The sequence below is a fragment of the Stigmatopora argus genome, chromosome 10 (genome assembly GCF_051989625.1).
Source record: "Stigmatopora argus isolate UIUO_Sarg chromosome 10, RoL_Sarg_1.0, whole genome shotgun sequence".
NCBI lineage: Eukaryota > Metazoa > Chordata > Actinopteri > Syngnathiformes > Syngnathidae > Stigmatopora > Stigmatopora argus.
In genome coordinates, this window is record NC_135396.1 from 1,665,648 (window position 1) to 1,686,266 (window position 20,619).

Sequence of the window (20,619 nt, forward strand, 5' to 3'; positions counted from 1 at the left end):
CCGGGATGACGTAGATGTTCCTCGCCTGCTTCCACTGGAGATGGGGAGGCTGACAAATGACAAATGCTCCTTTAGCTGAAGAAAGACAGCTGACAGATGTGAAATGTTTGAGGAATATTTAAAACACCAATTGCAGCTGTGCATCCTGTCTGCGCCTGCCACCTTGTCTTCTCTCTCATTTCCTCTCCTCTTCGCCTAATGGTGATGTCGGGGGTTGGGGTCTTCTTTTAAACCGCCGAGATCCGTATCACTGACTCCGAAGAAACACAATCACACGTACACGGTCGCACACAGACGGTACTCCAAGCTCATTTACATCCAGGTTTCCTTGCTGGGTGGGAGGAAAAGGAGCCAGGCAGTGCCATGTTGATGGCAAGGGGGATCAGGAGCTTTTTAAAGAGTCTGTCAGGATGAAAGAGGGGTGGGGGGGCCTCACAGCGGCACCCTGACAAGCCACTCTGTTGTGCTCGCGCTGTTGTCGTCATTAAACATTTAGCACTCTTCTAGTATGACAGCAGGCAACTTGGTGCTCCGGCGGCATGTTTTCATGCAAAATTCATTGAAAACCACCGGCTCGTGTTAAGAGATCTCATTGCCGTTCACCGGTGGTAAAGAGGAGAGCGCTGATTGGATGGGTGTGGGTGTGTGTCTGTGTGTGGTTGTGTTAATCAGACCATTGTACAAGGTCAGGAGGCCCGTCGTGGTTTGACTCTGCGCTGAGCCGTACTTGTTGGGCTGTGGAAAGAGTTTGTTTTGGTAGATGGAGTCATGTCGAAGATGACGTTGTGGGTTGATAATTGAGTTGTCAATAGGATTTGGCTGGAGTCTCAAAATGATTTAACAGGCTAACAAGGGTGGGAAAACCGTGACCGGACAATTCATCGACGGACAATTCGTCGACGGACAATTCGAAGCGGTCTAGGGGATAGTGGTTAAGGTTGGTGGTTAGGATTAGGGTTAGGGGATAGTGGTTAAGGTTAGTGGTTAGAATTAGAGTTAGGGGATAGTGGTTAAGGTCAGTGGTTAGGATTAAGGTTAGGGGATAGTGGTTAAGGTTAGTGGTTAGGATTAGGATTAGGGGATAGTGGTTAAGGTTAGTGGTTAGAATGAGGGTTAGGGGATAGTGGTTAAAGTTAGTGGTTAAGGTTAGGGTGATTATAATTTTGAGAGAGAGATTACCTGGTTGATCGCTTCAACAAATTATTTATGCAACAAAACAATCGTTCGCGAGGAAGCAACTGTTCGACAAAAACGCTCTTTGACTAAATATCCATTCGACATATCGTCCGGCGACATGTCTGTTCGACGAACTGTCTGGCGACGAACTGTCTGGCGACGAAGAGTCCGGCGACGAATTGTCCGTCGACGAAATGTCCGGGTACCGGGAAAACTATTCCACCAAGGGCCACAGTGGGTGCGGGTTTTCATTCCAACCGATAAAGAGGAAACCTTTTCACCAATCTGGTGTCCTATCCAATCAGTGGACTGTTTTCAGGTGCTTCTTGTTTTCGGCAGAAATCTTATTGTTCAATGGGTCTGTGCTGGATCGGTTGGAACAAAAACCTGCACCCACAGCGGCCCTCCAGGACCGGGTTGCCCACCCCTGTGCTAGCAGAATCTTTGAGAAATGATCTTGGACCCCAAGGTGACTGGAATTGCGTCTCCTTATATCATGGTCTGACTTTACTTATTTCCACGGTGAGGTCATTGGAGAACAGAATGTTTGTGCTAGTATAATGGTAAAAAAATGAGGTTAGCATCTTTAATTCAACAGTTTGTATCAACAAGTACATAGCATACTGGTATTCTTCACCCATTGTTGTGATCCATTTCCCAACTGGTTCTTTACAGTTGTTCCATTCAAGTTAGCAGATGGCTGTTTGTTAACACCAAAAGAGTCACATTTAAAACAGGCCACGTTCACAAAATGCTCCTCTGGTAGCAGCTTTGGATCCTTTGTAGAGGTTATGATTGTCATATTTCTATTGAGTCTTTGAGTTTAGATGGCTTTTTTTAACCACAGGAGTGCAAACAATCTGCAACTATTATGGCAAACATCCTGTGTTTGTTTTGTTGCAAAGAAGTGATATTTATCGGTGTAGGCCAGATAAATTCAGATCTGGGTCCATAGGGTAGAGCACCTGTGTCAAAGTGGCGGCCCGGGGGCCAAATTTGGCCCGCCGCATCATTTTATGTGGCCCGGGAAAGTAAATCATGAGTGCCCACTTTCTGTTTTAGGATCCAATTAAAATGAAGAGTATACGCAGATGTATATTAAATTTTCTGATTTTCCCCCTGATTTTTTTAATGTTTAGTGTTTTTAGTTCAAAAATCATTTTGTAAAATCTAAAAATATATTTAAAAAAAGCTAAAATAAACATTGTTATAGATCTATAAAAAACTGAATATTCAGGGCTTTTAATCCAGTTCTTTTAATCCATTTACCCCCCCAAAATCTAAATATTATATCTAAAATGTTCCGGCCCACATGAAATCAAGTTGACGTTAAAGCGGCCCGCGAACCAACCCGAGTTTGACACCCTTAATTTAGAGTGTTAAATCAGCTCGCCTAACTGTTTTCGGGACGTGGGAGGAAACCAAAGTACCCGGAGAAAAAACACGCCAGCCCAGGGAGAACATGCAAACTCCATACTGGAAGGTCGCAACCCACCTGGGATTAAACCTCCGACCTCAGAACTATGAGGCCGACGCGCTAACCACTCTAACCACCGGGCCATTCTGTACTTAATGCTGTTCACGCTTCAAAACATTCGGATGATAAGGATTTTTTATTGGCCGCCGTTTGATTTTACGCTCTCATTATCGCCTTCTCCTTCGACGAAGCAGCCTCGCCAATGGGGTCTCGGCCGAAGCCGCCGGGCTAGCGCGGCTCCATCGCTCAGCCTTAACCTCGGCAAGACACGACGCCACGAGGCACAGCCAAAACAAAATCATACCCTGGGTCCAAACATACACACCAACACACACATAGGTCCAGTATCCTACCGCTGTTTGGTTTTAACTCCCTTCTCGCCTCACTCCGAGGAACCGATTGCCCGCTTCTTCGCCTCCGTTGAACATCTATCGGCTCATTAGTGTCGGTAATCCACAGTAAGCGGACAAAGTAAGTGTTTTTGTGTGTGCGTGGAAGTAGGTAGCCAAGGCCCGCGGCGTCTGCTCGGCCTATCGGGAGCGTGTGCATGGGTGGTATGGATGTGACTGCTGCTGCTGCTTTGTGTGAAGGACTCTAGGCTGTGTCTGAATGGGGGAGTGGGACTTTGGGAGATCAGGAAGACTTCAAACACAAAGTCCTAGGAAGGTTCGGGTGGTCTCGCATTGGATCAAATCGATGAGTTGTTGCTTGCGTTTGAGGGTTTATTAAAAGGGGAGCGCTAGACAGCGCTTTAACGAGGAACTGTACGAACATCGGAAAGGGTTAGATATGTCGTACGTAGCCCGTGGTTGTGTTGGCTGGGGCGGGAACGAGAAGCACCAGTCCATTGTCTTGCAGGGAGAAGCAGTTGATTGTAGTTAGGCGATGATTGCTTTGGCAGAAACCTCCTTGGTATAACGGTCTGCGCTGAATTGGAATGGGAACAAAGACCAGGAATAATTGTCTAACGTGGAGATCATTCATGAAAGTTGATAGGAGAAAGATTGGTCTCAGGTACAGGGCGTAGATCAAGGGTGTTAGACTCGGGTTGGTTCGCGGGCCGCTTTAACGTCAACTTCATTTGACGTGGACCATTTTAGATATAATATTTAGATTTTTTTTTTAAATAAATGGATTAAAAGAACTGGATTAAAGGGCCTGGATATTCAGTTTTTTATAGATGTAAAACAATGTTTATTTTAGCTTTTTTATATATAATTTTTGAACTGAAAACATAAAAAATTGATTAAAAAATTAGAATTATTGATTTAAAAGGGGGTAAATCAGGAAATTTAATAGACATCTATTCTCTTCATTTTAATTTGATCCTAAAACAGAAAGTCGGCACTCATCATGCGGCGGGCCAGATTTGGCCCCCGGGCCGCCACTTTGACATGTGGCGTAGATCTTGCGAGAGAATGAGGAGCTAAAATATATCATTATGTCTACATTTTGACATGCGTGAGGTAAAATGTTTGAGATCCATTGGACTTGGTAACATTTAGGCTAGCATACAAACCCAAGGAAGATTGAATTATTGAATTTGGCCATTTAAAATAGCTGATTTTTACGCTTGTTTAGCTATCGAGATGTAACGTTATTTTGTTACCTAGGGACAAAACCATGACACTAAAGGTAGCGTCTTATTTTTACGATATCCTACGAATACATTTCTGAAATCAGAGTCCGCCATTCTTCCCTACACTGCTACTCCAATACAAACAAAATGTTTCCGGGATATTAAGATTTGTTTTTGTTATCTCGAGAGTCACGTTGTAGCACGAGGCGTCTGAGAATGACCGCTCCAAATGTGTCTGCGAGTGAGGGCAATACGTATCTGGCCACTTTTAATCACAGGAGAGCCATCCCCAGCGAGCGATAGCGAGCTGTGACAATCCACTTAGTGCGCTCTGTAATCTGCTTAACCATTTAGTCAGTTGTTAAAGGAGTATGCAAATACTTGCGTTGGGGGGGTAGGCCGAACCACACACACACCAATACAGTAAAAATCTGGCTCTCTGACCGTTGGCGATTCACAACGCTAACACATTTAGCGCTGCGAGTGTGTCCGAGTGTGTTGATGTGTTTGAGACCCGCTGCAGGCGGAGAGAGAAGCCAGGCCTGGAGCGCGATGACAGAGACCAGATCCGGCCAAATAAAAGCCCACCCCCTTCCAACACACACAGAGAAACTCGCACACCTAGTCCACTCGCATGCATGCCCAATCCAATTACCCTGTTCCCCTCTTTTATTTTCTCCTGTCTTTTCTTTGCATTCATTTGTACCTTTTCAGACCATTTTATACCATCTGACTTTCACGGAAGACAAAATCAGCCAAGTGTTAAAGATCTCATCTCGGTTTGCTGTCATAGTCTTTGACATCGCCAAAGTCACGATTTTGTGTGGCAGGTTGCAAGCGATTTAGGAGAATTATGTAAATGCATTTGGACAGGAAAATATGTTTTGTTGCTAATCAAGAAAAAAAAGTTGGTGTACCGTATTTTCACGACTATAAGGCGCACCGCATTATAAGGCGCACCCTCAATGAATGACACATTTTTCCCCATATATAAAGCACACTGGATTATACGGCGCCCTGTCTATTTTGGAGAAAATTTAAGACTTTTAATCTTATATCAAACAGCAAAATACGGTAGTACTTTTAGTGATAGTATTTGAGGCATTATTACTTACTTGACTTCAAGCTGCAGTCCTGGTGAATGCTACCTAAGCAAGCAGAAGCTACAGTTTCTATTGCATTGTAATGCAGTCATTTGATAACTCACATTGCAAGTGCAATGATCATTTGTTTGTTTGGCAGGCGCCATCTTTGGTCAGGCCCAAAATACACCTCTTAACACCACTACTATTATTGGACTTGAAACAAAATGCACAATATGCTCCGGTTCCAGACAAGAGGAAAGACCCACTTTTTTGCAAAACTCGACATCTTTTATAGGCACAGTACAGTGAAAACATGAAGGACATCTGCTCTCTCTCTCATCATCGTTTTTGGCCAAAACACATCGTCCGATATCTTTCTTGGTAGGTCAACCCGACCCCGATAAACACGGGATGTCAACAATCCCAATGGAAGCGCTCATCTCGATGCTAAAACTAATTGCAACAGCACAAACTTCACCTTGTACACAACCTTCCCATCAGCACGGAGCAAAAACATTCCATTGACAACCATCACTTTTGCAACAAAACAATTTCAAGACCTCAACTCTTGTGGCAAGTGACCACCTTGCCAACCCAAAAACTTGTCCTTCCTTCCTTGAAGTCTTTCACCCGGCGCTCTCAAGACATCGCCAATGTTCCCTCTAAGCTGCGCGTGTGCGCAATTGCGCACTACTCTCGTCTTCTCTGCGCACAGCAAATCATATGGAGCGCACAAAATAAAATCCCAATTATTATTATTCTTTTTTTATTTTTTTTTATTTTTTAGCTGTGAGGCCGACGCGCGAACCACTCATCCGCCGGGCCGCCCATTCATATATATATTAATCATTACATTTTATTATTACTAAATCATTTATGTGTAGTAGACATGCACCTGCTTATGGCAGGTGTGATACCGGTGTGTGCCCATAGCGAGCAATGATGATGTTGCTCACACCGGTTACTCAGTGTGCTCAGGGAGGTTGTCTTTCTGCCCAGACAAACAAAAAATTAGAGGGAACATTGGACATCGGCCTTGCTTTTTTATTCTGACGGACAGGCGGGACGACAGAAATATTTGTCCCCGCCGTAGGAGTAGCCAGCGTCGAAGTAAAGTCCAAAAAAAGCCACGGGACGCAGACGAAATGAATAACAATGTACGCAACGTGGACCCCCCGATAACCTGCACGCAAGAACCCAGTCGCTGTGACAGGCGGTTCTTTGTGGATGCTTTATCCACCCTGTCCACTTGTAAGGTAGAGCCGGGATAATCGCACCTAATCTAATTAAGCCTAAAGAGGGCCATGACTGCGGCTGGCCAAAGACCGACTGGGCGCGTGCACCCCCGCACACCCCCGCACACCCACACACACATATCAGCAAACACAGCTCAGCAAGCAAATCCTGTTTGCATTGGAAAAATAAGGTTGTCATATTGATTATGTAGATGAGGCGCTAACCGGGGCTAACTGACACTTGGGCCAGCCGGGTACAGCTGACACAGGCTAAAGAGAGGAGAGGAAGGGATTAGGACAGGTTTTTGGCTTTAGGGTTTCTTTCGGAGCACTTTTGCATGCACCGCTTTTCAATTTGACGCAGCTTTATCCTTTGCCGGCGTCTTTGCCCGTTTTGTCATGCAGAATTGACGACGTGACCTGTAAACAGCCGTCCCGTCGCGTTTAATATGGAAATATTATGTTGAAATGTCAAAATACATAAAGGGAGAAGGAGAGGAGATGGGATTAATCTTATTAAAAGTACACGCAAATGTCGGAGAGCGGCAGTGGTGGATTTGTTAATCGATTTGTGGTTAATATTGACCCTAGCAGATAGAAATTCTGTTTTTTTTCTGTCTGTCTGTATTCTCGCCCTTTTTCTACTGTGACAATGACATTTCCAGAATATGGGATGAATAAAGTTATCTGATCTAAATTCTGCAAGTACTTTAAGAAGCCTTAAATACATGAGAGGAATAGGGAAATCTTAGGGTTAGACTCATTGTGTACTTGAATAGTTTAAGTGTAACTTTCGAAAATTGTGTATTCATACTTGTACAATTATACTATTTTGCAATGTACAGCTTTTTATTTGTTTAGTACGACAGTAACTTGTATCTTGTCCTGAAATGTTGACCTTGCTAAACCCTACTAATTATTTTTAAGGAAGGTGACCATTTTTACATCTTAAGACAGTTTATTTTTAATATATCTTTGTTCTTTTCGCCCTTTTTCCACTTATCACATATCCCATTCCTGAATGACTTTTTCTAACTTTATTTTCCGATGCTTAAATAATGTTCTCATAAATTATCGAAATTAATTTGTAAAATTTGCCATTTTTTTTACTTATATTGCATAACCAAGTGAAAAAAAAAAGAAATAACCCTTTGTTGTTCCTTGACATTCAAATTTACCTTAATTTAATGGCCTAGATATCGATTTTTTTAACGACATAATCCAGTCAGACAAAAATATTACTCTCGACTGTTTCTCATTTGTAGTACCATTTACACCTTATAACAAATTTCACCCAGTAAAAATAAGTGACCACCTGGCAAATAATTCCAATTTTTCAATCCACGTCTCAGCACTATTATTCTTTACCCAGTAGGCATAATTGAACCATGTACTCGAAGGTTTGAAAAGTCGTTTAAAATTTCACCTTTACCTACTTCGTGCTCTTATTGTAGTAAAAAATGCCCCAATATTAAACGCAGATTGTCCTTACAAATGCTTATCTAGGGGTGTTCAGCAAGATTGCTACTCGTCGCTCTCTCTCTCGGGTTCTGGCGATGATTGTACAATCGTAGGGCGGCATTGAAAGTGATTACCTTGTTAACTCCTGGCACTCGCCTCTATTTTGCAAAAGAGCTGAGCGGCAGGGCCTGATTTGCAAATGAATAACCTCTCACCCATCCCTGTCGTCTTGTTCTGTTTTTTTCACCATTGGATACCCAGATCATCTTTTTAAATTGTGCCATGACAGATGCTGCGTGGGGTTGCCATTGTTCTCCATCGTTTTTTTAGGGACCAAAAGAGCCCAAAGATTTCCAAATGTGATTCTATACCATGGGTGTCAAACTCGGGTTGGTTCATATCTAGATGTTTTTATTTTTTGAAATTGGATTAAAAGAACTGGATGAAAAGCCCTAAATAGTCTGTTTTTATAGATCTAAAACAATATTTATTTGAGGGTTTTTTTCTTAGTATTGGAAAATGTCTTTTAATCATGTTTTTTTATTCCAAATGGAAGCAAAATATTTTTTTAAAGTGGAAAACGGGAAATATTTGTATATTTATTTTTAGATTTTACAAAAGGCTTTTTGAACTAAAAACACAAAAGAAAAAAAAAATTGATTGAAAAATTGCAATGATTGATTTAAAAATGGGAAAATCAGGAAATATAATATACATCTATAATCTTCATTTGAATTTGATCCTAAAACTGAAAGTCGGCACTCAAGATTTACTTTCCCGGGCCACACAAAATGATGTGCCGGGCCAGATTTGGCCCCCGGGCCGCCACTTCGACACCTGTGACTTAGACAATGCCTAGTTAAAATGGTACCGGCATTTAAAATTGAACGTTCAGGTGATAGTGGCTTACATTGACATCTTTTTTCCCTACTATCACACATCATAAAAATGAAGTGTTTTTTTCACTTTGTTAAAAAAATGATGACCATATTTTCACAACTATAAGGCGCACCTTATTATAAGGCGCACCCTCAATGAATGACACATTTTAATTTTTTTCCCATATATATAAAGCACACTGGATTATAAGGCGCCCTGTCTATTTTGGAGAACATTTAAGACTTAAGTGCGCCTTATAGTCGTGAAAATACAGTATTTCTGCTGGTGTAAACATGCATCTCTAATAATTTAAAGAAATAACTTGCCTCTCCTTATATAAAATAAGAATCCTGATTTCCTGGAAGATTGACAGCTCCCAATAAACCCCTCCCCCCCGACATCTCTCAATCTGGTTAGTCTGTTTTTGTTTGCCATCTCTCCTATTTGCGATATAAATCCCCCAGAGTTTCCTGTGACACTGTCCACATAAGAATGCCTTTTCAATTTCAATTTGAATATTTAAATCGAGATATGATGAGAGCAATCCGGCCCGAGGGGGGTTCGCGTGCTCCTTATATCGGATCCTTGACAGCTTCATATCAAGCATTTGCCTTTTGTTAGTAAAAGGCACATGTCCTTGCTGGGAAGTGTTTGCGTATTTGATTGTGTACTTGTGTGTGTGTGTGTGTGTGTGTGTGTTGGGTGGGGGTGTTATGCTTGGTCCCTATTCTATTGATTTTCCAATAACTATTCCTGTCGTTACTTGGGTCGTCAAACGACGTATGAATTCTCAATGACATACTTGACAGGGCATGCAATTGTAGCAAATTGTACACACACACACACACACACTAGTGACATCTCTTTTTTCATACCAATTCCAATGACGTTGGCACTTAAACATAAATGAAGACAGAATGCAACGTTGCCGAACGTATATTTAATCGACTATATTAAAAAGACGAAATGAGGTTTTAACTTATTAACTATTGTTTGGAGCAAATAGCAAAGTAGGGTCACCCTAAATCAAGGGTGTCAGACTCGGGTTGGTTCGCGGGCCGCTTTAACGTCAACTTGATTTCATGTGGGCCGGATCATTTTAGATATAATATTTAGATTTTTTTATGAATGGATTAAAAGAACTGGATCAAAAGCCCTAAGCTCCTCCAATTGATATATATTTTTGAAATCTTTTTCTACCCAAATGGTCAATAAAATGGCTTTTATTTTCACTATGGCGCAGATGCCGTGAATTTGATGATCATATACCGTATTTTCACGCCTATAAGGCGCACTTAAAAGTCTTACATTTTCTCCAAAATAGACAGGGCGCCTTATAATCCAGTGTGCTTTATATATGGAAAAAAATTAAAATGTGTCATTCATTGAGGGTGCGCCTTATAATGTGGTGCGCCTTATAGTCGTGAACATATGGTATATATATTTTTAATAAATGGATTAAAAGAACTGGATTAAAAGCCCTGAATATTCCTTTTTTTATAGATCTAAAACAATGTTTATTTTAGCTATTTTTATATATTTTTAGATTTTACAAAATTATTTTTGAGCTAAAAATACAAAGACAAAAATGGACTAAAAATTTCAATTATTGATTTAAAAGGGGGACAATCAGGAAATTTAATATACATCTATACTCTTCATTTTAATTTGATCCTAAAACAGAAAGTCAGCACTCATGATTTACTTTCCCGGGCCACACAAAATGATGCGGCGGGCCAGATTTGGCCCCTGGGCCACCACTTTGACACATGTGGGCTAAATCATGTGCTTTTTCAGGCCGTGTGTGGCCCTCTGTTATAAGCCTTGTGCAAAGGGATAACCCAAGTCCAAGAAGGAAAGCCTATTAAAGTGCTTCAGCACACACACAGTTCGCGGATAATGCATGGCTGATGAGTGCCTGGCTAATGGGCAGCTCTGTTCGCTGGAAATCAAATGAATCCTCCTGCTCTTTCTTCTTCTCTGGATTTCTAAAGGTATTCATTGCCTTGGCCCTTTTGGCTGAAAGTGGGGGTGCATTCAGGGAAAAGATTGGCGTCCTGGAGGTGAAATTCTCTGATAGACCTAATGCAATTATTACAAACTTTAGCACAAATGATAGCTCATCTTGCCTGTAATTAATTGTCTGCCGGTTGGAGCTTTGAGGTTTGGGTACATTGAAGAAGGTGAGGCGACAAGTGAGGCTCGGTTGAATGGGACAATACGATGTCGTACTTGAAATTTACTCCAAATTGAATTTGCGTTCAATCAGAAATGGCCTGCGGTGTAAAATCCAGCCCGAGTGATTCTTACCATTGAATGGCAATTGAAAATGAGCATTGACTTTAAGCCATCCCTGTTAAAAAGGAATGGACATCTATTTATTAAGAAAGGGGAAGTAAGAAAGACTGAAATCATAAGAGCCAAGTGTCGACATGTGTTGTTTGCAGTCACCAGGGTTAATTACTAGTCTTTATTTAATTTGCTCTTGCTCAGTTGTTTATTCCAGCTTTATTTATGTAATCTCTCAATTCAAATCAGCACCCTAAATCTGCCACTCCCTGCTCTTTTAGCACCGAAACAGCTTTATTTATATTCTGGTGTTACCAATTTGGAGTTGCCTAGTGTTTTTATTACATTATGTGTCGAAATAGACACTATGTGACCGACTACGGCAAAGTGGTGGCCCGGGGGCCAAATCTGGCCCGCCGCATCATTTTGTGTGGCCCGGGAAAGTAAATCATAAGTGCCGACTTTCTGTTTTAGGATCAAATTCAAATGAAGAGTATAGATGTATATTACATTTCCTGATTTTCCCCCTTTTAAATCAATTTAATCCATTTTTTCTGTGTTTTTAGTTCAAAAATCCTTTTGTAAAATCTAAAAATATATTTAAAAAAGCTAAAAATAAACATTGTTTTAGATCTATAAAAAAACGGAATATCCAGGGCTTTTAATCCAGTTCTTTTAATCCATTTATATAAAAAAAAAAATCTAAATATTCTATCTAAAATGGTCCGGCCCACGTGAAATCAAATTGACGTTAAAGCGGCTCGCGAGCCAACCCGAGTCTGACACCCCTGGACTACGGATAACAACAATTTGATTATTTATGTTTAGATATCATTGTTAAAGAGACGGTCGATGATTGTATCTCGGATAACATGGCTTGGCAATATATCACATTTTGTTGACTTTTGCACAATAGGATTCTACTTAAAGAAGCTCCACCATTAACAAGTATTTTCAGTAGTTTTATTAATTACTAGCCAGTTGCTCGCCAGCTACAATTTTAACATTAAGGCAAAAACACAAGTTGGACTTTGTTGTCACACCCATCATTAACAGTTATAGCGAGCACGACTAGTGCATCTCGCAAACCTGGTTGCTACACCGCCATTACTCTCCAACCCAGTGGACCAACAGGCGCTGACATATTTTCAATATTATTACATTAAACCAAGTGGATTTTGATTGATAACCTAATATGGGCCTAATGCAAAACATCAATCACGGCAAGTATATTAATTATTTAATATTGTGGCGTAATTCAGAAATCAATGCCCCGGCCGCGAAGAAGGAGGGGTGAGTAGAAGGGAGGGCGATTGGGGGGGGCGGACGGAGATCCGGCTCCCCGAAGACCTCATCAGATTAGATGCTGTGTTCAACACAGGAATGAGCATGTCAAACGGATGGCTTTCACTTGCCCGTTTAAAAAAAGGAGCTGCTTAAATGTCCATTAAAAATCCGCTTTTCAATCCAAATTTGATACCACCAAATGGGAGGGAAACGATACGGAAAGAGGAGGAGGGTCCCGAGCCGGCGTCCCGGTCTCCCTCGTGTTAGATTGTTTCCCGTTAATTGCGCTTCATTAGCGGATTACACGCACTGTCACCACGGTAACAAATGTCTCGCTGTCTGCCCTCCATGTATAATGAATGCGGCGGGGTGTTTTGTCACCGTGTAATTTAATTACAGTCCAGATGAAGTTGGCCTTAAGTGGTTGACTTTGTGCTGCCGAGAAGGAGGAGTAAACAACTAACGGCTTTTCGCTGCTTACCTTTTGACCCCCGGCTTTCATTGCCACTTTATATTTTCTTAATTTCCCTCAAGGGAAGTTACCTATCCATCGATCTGTCTATCTTGAGCAAATGAACACCTTCCTCAGAGGGAAGGAGGGCTGTAATTCTCAAATTAGAGATGTTATTGCTCGCATGCGGTTGATGCAATCAGTTGCTCATCAAAACAGAAGCACTTGGAAAGGAACTAAGATGAACCGTTTTAGACTATTTGAGCTTGAGTGGCATCTAAATGCCGTTTTAGGTCAAATTGCGCGCTTGTTGTGAACAGTTGTGAAACCGTTTATAAGCAAGCGCTGAAAGTATTGAACCAAAAACTGTCAGATATTTAAAAAAAAAACACAAATGCCTGAACTGGGACAATATAGGTTAAATATGCAGATGCAACCTTAGTTTACAAAACCTTGCATTACTAAGCTCCTCCTCCTCTGCAAGATTTTGTACAAAAATCAACAAGGGCTGGCTCTAGAGGTGAATGTGTAGTTCCCTTCAAAAAGAGTGCTAAATTAGCCAAAACACCTTCTCTGTCCGTGCCTTACATACCTGTAACTTAAAACCAATTACCATATTTTCACGACTATAAGGCGCACTTAAAAGTCTTAAATTTTCTCCAAAATAGACAGCGTGCCTTATAATCCAGTGTGCTTTATATATGGATTTTTTTTAATGTGTCATTCATTTAGGGTGTGCCTTTTAATGTGGTGCGCCTTATAGTGCGGTGCGCCTTATAGTCGTGAAAATACAGTACCAAGTACCAAACGTCATCTCTGAACCTCTTGGCCAATCATCTTAAAGCCTGGCTTTTAGACGAACAAAATTGCCAACACAACGCTCTCTAAAATTGTGCTATTTGTGTCTATAATGTGTCATCCTTTACCTTCAACCTGCACAAGGCACTAAAGATGGAAATTAACCCTCGGCTACAATCTTACAAATTTACACATATATGTTCATTAATATGTGCTGTCCTTTATTAAATAAATCCAACTCCAACTCAATCAGCATTGGAAATAATGATGAGATTTTTTTTGTAACACTACACCCCACTCGGCCCCCATGTTGTATTAGTTTCCATCCACCATTTTTTTTTCTTTAATCTATCTTCCTATCATTCCATCAGACCTTATTTGAAATTAATGATGTGGGACTGACCCCGCTTATAGAATCTGGCTTGATGGATGGATAGATTTTTAGGAGGAAAGGGTCAGCGATGGTGGTGGGGGGGGGGGTCGCGTCGGACAGTGTGTAATTTTAGAGATGGTATAGATTTACACTGCGATGCTGCCGGCTGCATTAGCAACTGAAGCCTGTCGATAAGCCTCTTCATGTGCAGACACACACACAGAAACATACACACACACCCACCCACATTCACACACACAGTTGTCAGTAAAAGGGACTAGAGTTAGTAGAGGGTGCTGGGATCGGAGGCTGTTTGTATTCTCTTGATCTTTTGATTTCCACTGCTGCAAATTTGAAATATGCCAAAATTGCATCCATTATTTACTGTCTATTTGCCCTTTTCTCTCATAGAACATAAACACACATGCACAAGCATTTTCCCTCTTGCCATTCTGCCGCTTCAGCTCTGTTCATCACCCACACTTTTTAATATTATTTTTTCATTGGCTGCCACTGATGAAGATACTGCGTTCGTCCAATCGTTTTGAAGTGGGAGGAGTCAGTTTAATAAGGCCGTTGACAATAATGTTGTCTTTGCAATTCATTGTTTGGATTTTGGTCGACAAGCACTGCTTTAGCTTCCATGTTTATTTTTATTGGACATATTTTGCCACTAATGGCTGTTTTTTTTTATTATAAATCTTCTTTTGCTAACTACTATATCACATACTCTCTGAATATGATATATATATATATATATATATATATATTAATGTTGGTTGTCAGACTCAAACAAATAGAAAACAAAGACATGTTATTGATGTTGTTGCTTGAATTGTACTAATATTCCAAAAAAACTGCATTTTACCGGCAATCTTTAATGGAATAATCATAAAATAATTCATCTAATTACACTCTTCAACTGTTCAGTAGCGTATGAGTATCATGTACCTAAAGTATGGATATTTTGTGACATGCGTGTGCCCTGTAATTGCATAATTAGCAAAATATATGAAGTGCCAGCTTTCTGATGAAAAAAGTGAGAGCATAATGAAACAAAGTAATTGATAGTCAATAATTTTGTTTGCATATGTGGGAACTTGAGTAACGGTTTGGAAATTTGATCTTGTCTTCCAGGGATGCTGCCATCATGAAAGCCGGATTGGAACATCTGGTAAGTTCTATTTTACGTCACGCACTTCAACATCAACAAGCACTTAGTAAATCTAAGTTTCAGCACAACATGACCATTTTAAATCATGTCATTCTGTTAAACACACACACACACACACATCGGCTTGTTCTTCACACATGGGTAGACGGACGGGAGAGCCCACTGGAAACTCTCCCGGGATAAAAACCTGAAAATTTAATGTCGCTTTCTAAGCTTTTTCTCTTACTTGCTTTAATCCGAGGTCACGGTGCCATGCAACAAAGTGGAAAGGTTCTCTCGTCGTCTTTTTGGGTGGGAAAGAACCAAGACTTTTCTTTTGGCCCCTATATTTCGCTAGATGAATTATAAACGGGGGTCAGCGAGGGTCCTGGTTCTCTGTGGATGTCGCACGTCTTGGTCCCCCTGCATACTAAACTGCATACACACACAAATGACCCTGAATATGCCAAAATGTCGGAACTTTGAAGCCATTTTTAAACTGAAATGCAGTGATAACGGTAATATGGGAAATTGACCAGAGGCCCGTTAAATGTTGTTGATTTTGAATCGTGAGTGTGTTATATTTTGAAGGAAAAATGCTTATAATTGGAAATAAATGTTAAGTGATTGGCTGGTTAGACAGTCAAAGCAGAGAGGAAATTAGATGGGAATGTATAGGTCGAAAAAAAAGATGGATGCAATAATGCAAAGCTCCAGAAAGAGTAACATTAATAATTCAAGTGAGGGTTACTTGCATTAACATTATTAATCACTTTGTGTATATACTGTGTAAGTGAACCTACAGCGCATAAGATGCACTCATCTTAAATCAGTATAATAAAGCCACGATACCGTTTAAAAACAAAACAAACAGACTTGGATGTACTGACTGAAAAGTAGTTCTTGAATTGAATTGAATGCTTTTATTGTCATTATACAAGTATAATGAGATTTTAAGCTTCACCACAAAGTGCACAAATAACAACAATAAACAATCAGACAAGTAAATAATCAATAAATAATACAATAGCAAAATTGGCATTCGTTTTGTTATGTTACACTCATCCAAGGCACGTTTATACGCCATCGTCACGAAAAAAGTGCTTGTCATGGAAATATTGTCATTCTTCTGATAAATATCTTATTATTTTGCACATTTTAGTCAAGTCTAATTTGATCTTTAACAAATGTATTAAAAAACGACACACAAATAACAACTAGAAATAATCAATAAATAATACAATAGCGAAATTGGCATTCTTCTTGTTATGTTACACTTATCCACGGCACGTTTATACGCCATCGTCACGAAAAAAGTGCTTGTCAAGGAAATATTTTCATTCCTCCGATAAATATCTTATTTTTTTGTACATTTTAGTCAAGTCTAATTTGATCTTTAACAAATGTATTTTAAAAAAAGCGACATGCAGCCGCATGCAAGTCATCCTGACTCCCTTGCAGGCGTTTGGTTTCACACACTGGAGTATATTTTTAACATTTTATTTGAGCATTACACACACAGTGATAAAAGCACACATTCGTTCCTTTATTGTCGTATATTTTTGCGCGCAAAAAGTCTCCGGGAAGCCCTCCCCGCCCGCCCGCCACCTTGTTTGAATTTATGGGTATGTTTATGCTTATAGGGAGATTGCACCCCGGAGCTCGCCTGCCTGGGGAGCTCGGCGCTCTTGATTAGGACTCGGGACCGGGAACAGTAAATAATGGAGCATGTTCTCCCCCCCATCCCCGTCCCCCTTGAGGAAGACTTGTAGAAGTGTTGAAAATGTTGTTCCCTCTCAGTCGCTCTCATAAACATCCCAGCAGATTTCCAAACAGGCATTTATGACTGTGTGTTGATGTACTGCTCTCCAGATGAGCATGTCAAGCCGACTCAGTCTGAGACATATTATTCTTTTAGATGCCGCTCTTGAAACTGCTGGAATAAAAACGGGGCTCTGTTATTAATCAATCCACACTATTTGGGGCTTTCTTCTAATAACGGCTTCATATTAGGAAAGGTCCTTAAAAATGTTCAGAGACTCCAAATGTTTGTTTTGACCCTCTCAAACTTTATTGTTCAAATGAAGGCTTTCAGAATAAGCAAATCAGTCTCAATAGGGATTGTCGAAACCGGTAACCTTCTAATGTTCTTTCGCCGGGGAGTCATTCTTATTCTTGAGGGTGGTGGGGGTGCTGGAGCATATCCTAGATCAAGGGTTTCAAACTCGGGTTGGTTCGCGGGCCGCATTAACGTCAACTCGATTTCATGTGGGCCGGACCATTTTACAAATAATATTTAGATATTTAAAAAAAAATTGGATTAAAAGAACTGGATCAAAATCCCTAAATATTCTGTTTTTTATAGATCTAAAACAATGAGTATTTGATTGGTTTTTCTTAGTAAGGGAAACGTGTTTTAATCATTTGTTTTTCATTTCAAAAGGAAACCAAATCTTTTTTAATTATGTTTCATATTATAGTGGAATTAGACAAAATTTGTATTTATTTTAGATTTTACAAGATGCTTTTTGAACTGAGAAAAATTGATTAAGTAGCGATTTAAAAAAACTTGATATACATCTATAATCTTCATTTGAATTGACAGAAAGTCTCATGATTTATTTTCTCGGGCCGCACAAAATGATGTGGCGGGCCAGAATTGACCCCCGGGCCGCCACTTTGACACCGGTGCTGTCCTAGATAGTGGGGCATACCCTGAGCCAATCACAGGTCACAGCGACCAATGTGCAATCCAGCAAAGGATCCTTTCGATTCCATAAAGTATCACAGAAATATGATTTTTCTTAAGATTTTCCCTTCAAAGTAACATATTTGTACTCTCTATTAAAACCATGAATATGGAGGTGAAAATTGTGAATCAAGTTGCGGCTTATACGAGAGAAATTGTAAAATTCAACGATTTTAAGGCGATTTTAAGGGTGAGGCTTATACTCGGAGGCGGCTTATATGCGAGAAAATACGGTAATAATTTGTATAAAAAATATTCCCCATTTTGAGAGTTAGATTTTTGTAATTAATGTAAAAAAAACATTTATTTTGAATGGATTTGTGATTAGTCTGAGGCCTGTGCATATTTTTGTCTCTGCTTTCTTATTTTCAGCATTATAAGTGGAGGATATATTGGTGGCTATATTGGTTTTTGTATTTGGCAATGCGAAGATATTTGTTTTTGTTCTTGCATCTCTGTAGACTGCGTCAATCTGAGAGAACAAAAAGTAAAAAGAGGGAAGATAATTGCTCCCAGTGCATCCCATTCGGCGCAATGCTTTTGTACATAAGCAGTGAAGCAAGATCACTTGAGGATGACTCCAATGATTCTTTGCTCAGCTCAGAAAACCAGTCGTAGTCAAATAGGCAGCCCCGCAGCTGCTAATCAAATAGGTCTACGCATTTTTTCAATTATTTTTTTCTTCAAAATCAAGTAGAGAATACATTACAGTAAATGGAGACCATGGTTGTGCTTGTTTAGCACAGAATGGCATTTTGTTGCAATTTAACAACCTTATTGCAGTTTTTAGGCGGAATATGTTGCCTTGGAAGCGGCCCGTTGGTAGAGTGGTTAACGGCTTGGAGTCACAGTTCTGGGGTTGAGGGTTCGATCCCAAGTGAGTCCTCATGTTGGAGTTTGCATGTTCCCCCCGGGCCTGTATGGGTTTTGTCTGGGTACATCGATTTCCTCCTACATCCCAAAAACATGCTTTCTAGGCTAGTTGGTTGGACTCTAAATTGCCCCTAGCTTTATGATTGGTTGTCCTTTGTCTCCTTGTTGCCTGTGATTGGCTGGTCACCGATTCAGGATGTTGTCCGCCTTTTGTCGAATGTTTTATGGATATTGTATGATTAAAATGAAGCTATTCAGGTAACAAGAGGTTTTGGTATAATTTGGAGTTAGACCCGGCTGACTTTTTTTTTAACTATTCCTGTATTCTGCAACGTGTCAGTGTCAGGGCACAGACTTGTCGGGCTTCTCACACATTGCTGACTTGAGTACGACTTGATGGCGTCCCTCGGCGAGTTGAAAAGTTGACCACCAATGGTAGCCCGGTTGTCTTAATGACAGACAACGACGGACAGCTGGAAATGCCTCGGACTCTGTGATGATATCCGACCTGGCAACCCGCTTGGGGTGATCCTGAGGGCAAGTTTGGCAGAGAACCGTTATCGCATGTTGCATTTTTTTCTTTATCTTTCCAGATGATAAAGAAAAGACAGTTATAAGGAGAAAACGGGCGACTCATTGTGTAGACAACATTATTCCACATAAGCATGGAAATATGTTGATGATTTCATAATATCTGAAGCAAAGTATCGAGGGCTTAGGGCACATGTGTCAAAGTGTATTCATGAGTAATGTTCTCATACATGATCGAAATTAATTTGTAGAATTAGCCAATGTGCTTTGTAATTTTTTTTTAGTTATATTGCATAAAATTAGATGAAATAACCCCTTTTTGTTCCCAGACATTCAAATTTACCTTAATTTAGCGGCCCGGATATCGATAGAATTTTTTAACAACATCATCCAGTCAGACAAAAATATCACTCTCGACAAAATTGTAGACATAACACAATCTGTTTCTCGTTGGTAGTACCATTTACAGTCCACGTATGTCAAAGTGCCGGCCCGGGGGGCATATATGGCCCTCTCGCATCATTTTGTGCGGCCCGGGAAAGTAAATCATGAGTGCCGACTTTCAGTTTTAGGATCAAATTAAAATGAAGAGTATAGATGGATATTAAATTTCCTGATTTTCCCCCTTTTAAATCAATAATTGTCATTTTTTAATCCATTTTTTCGTGTTTTTAGTTCAAAAATCATTTTGTAAAATCTAAATTTTTTTTTAAAAAAAAGCTAAAATAAACATTGTTTTAAATCTATTAAAATCTGGATATTCAGGGCTTTTAATCCGGTTCTTTTAATCCATTTATAAATAAAAAAAATGTAAATATTATATCTAAAATGGTCCGGCCCACGTGAAATCAAGTTGACGTTAAAGCGGCCCGCGAACCAACCCGAGTCTGACACCCCTGTCTTAGGGTCTCTCATGTGGAGGTGGCGGCTAAACGATGGAGTCATTTCAATGACCACGCAAGACGAGTTTGTTCTATGCGTCTGCGCCCCCGACAGCTGCCTCATCTCCATCAACCTATAACATTTTCCGCCCCAAAATCCCCCCCAAACAAAAGAACGACGGCATCCATTTTCCAAAACGATGACACGACGACGTCGGACGGCGGCGATGTCATATATCAAGCGGTGTGGAGAACTACTCCCTTACTGTACGTACGTGCTTCATCTTAATGCTATCGCTGGATGTCAAGGGCATGGAGGAAATTAAATCGGAAAGTGCAGAT

General features: G+C 40.4%; 1 protein-coding gene across 2 annotated transcripts in view; it reads left to right on the top strand.

Annotated features, from left to right (window-relative positions):
• rsrc1 (arginine/serine-rich coiled-coil 1) overlaps positions 1-20,619 on the top strand; it is a 107,229-nt gene that overhangs the window by 28,026 nt on the left and 58,584 nt on the right. For both annotated transcript variants that reach the window (XM_077610663.1, XM_077610662.1), the window contains exon 5: positions 15,228-15,264. In XM_077610663.1, coding sequence (XP_077466789.1) covers positions 15,228-15,264 — 37 coding nt within the window. The remainder of the gene's footprint in view (positions 1-15,227; positions 15,265-20,619) is intronic.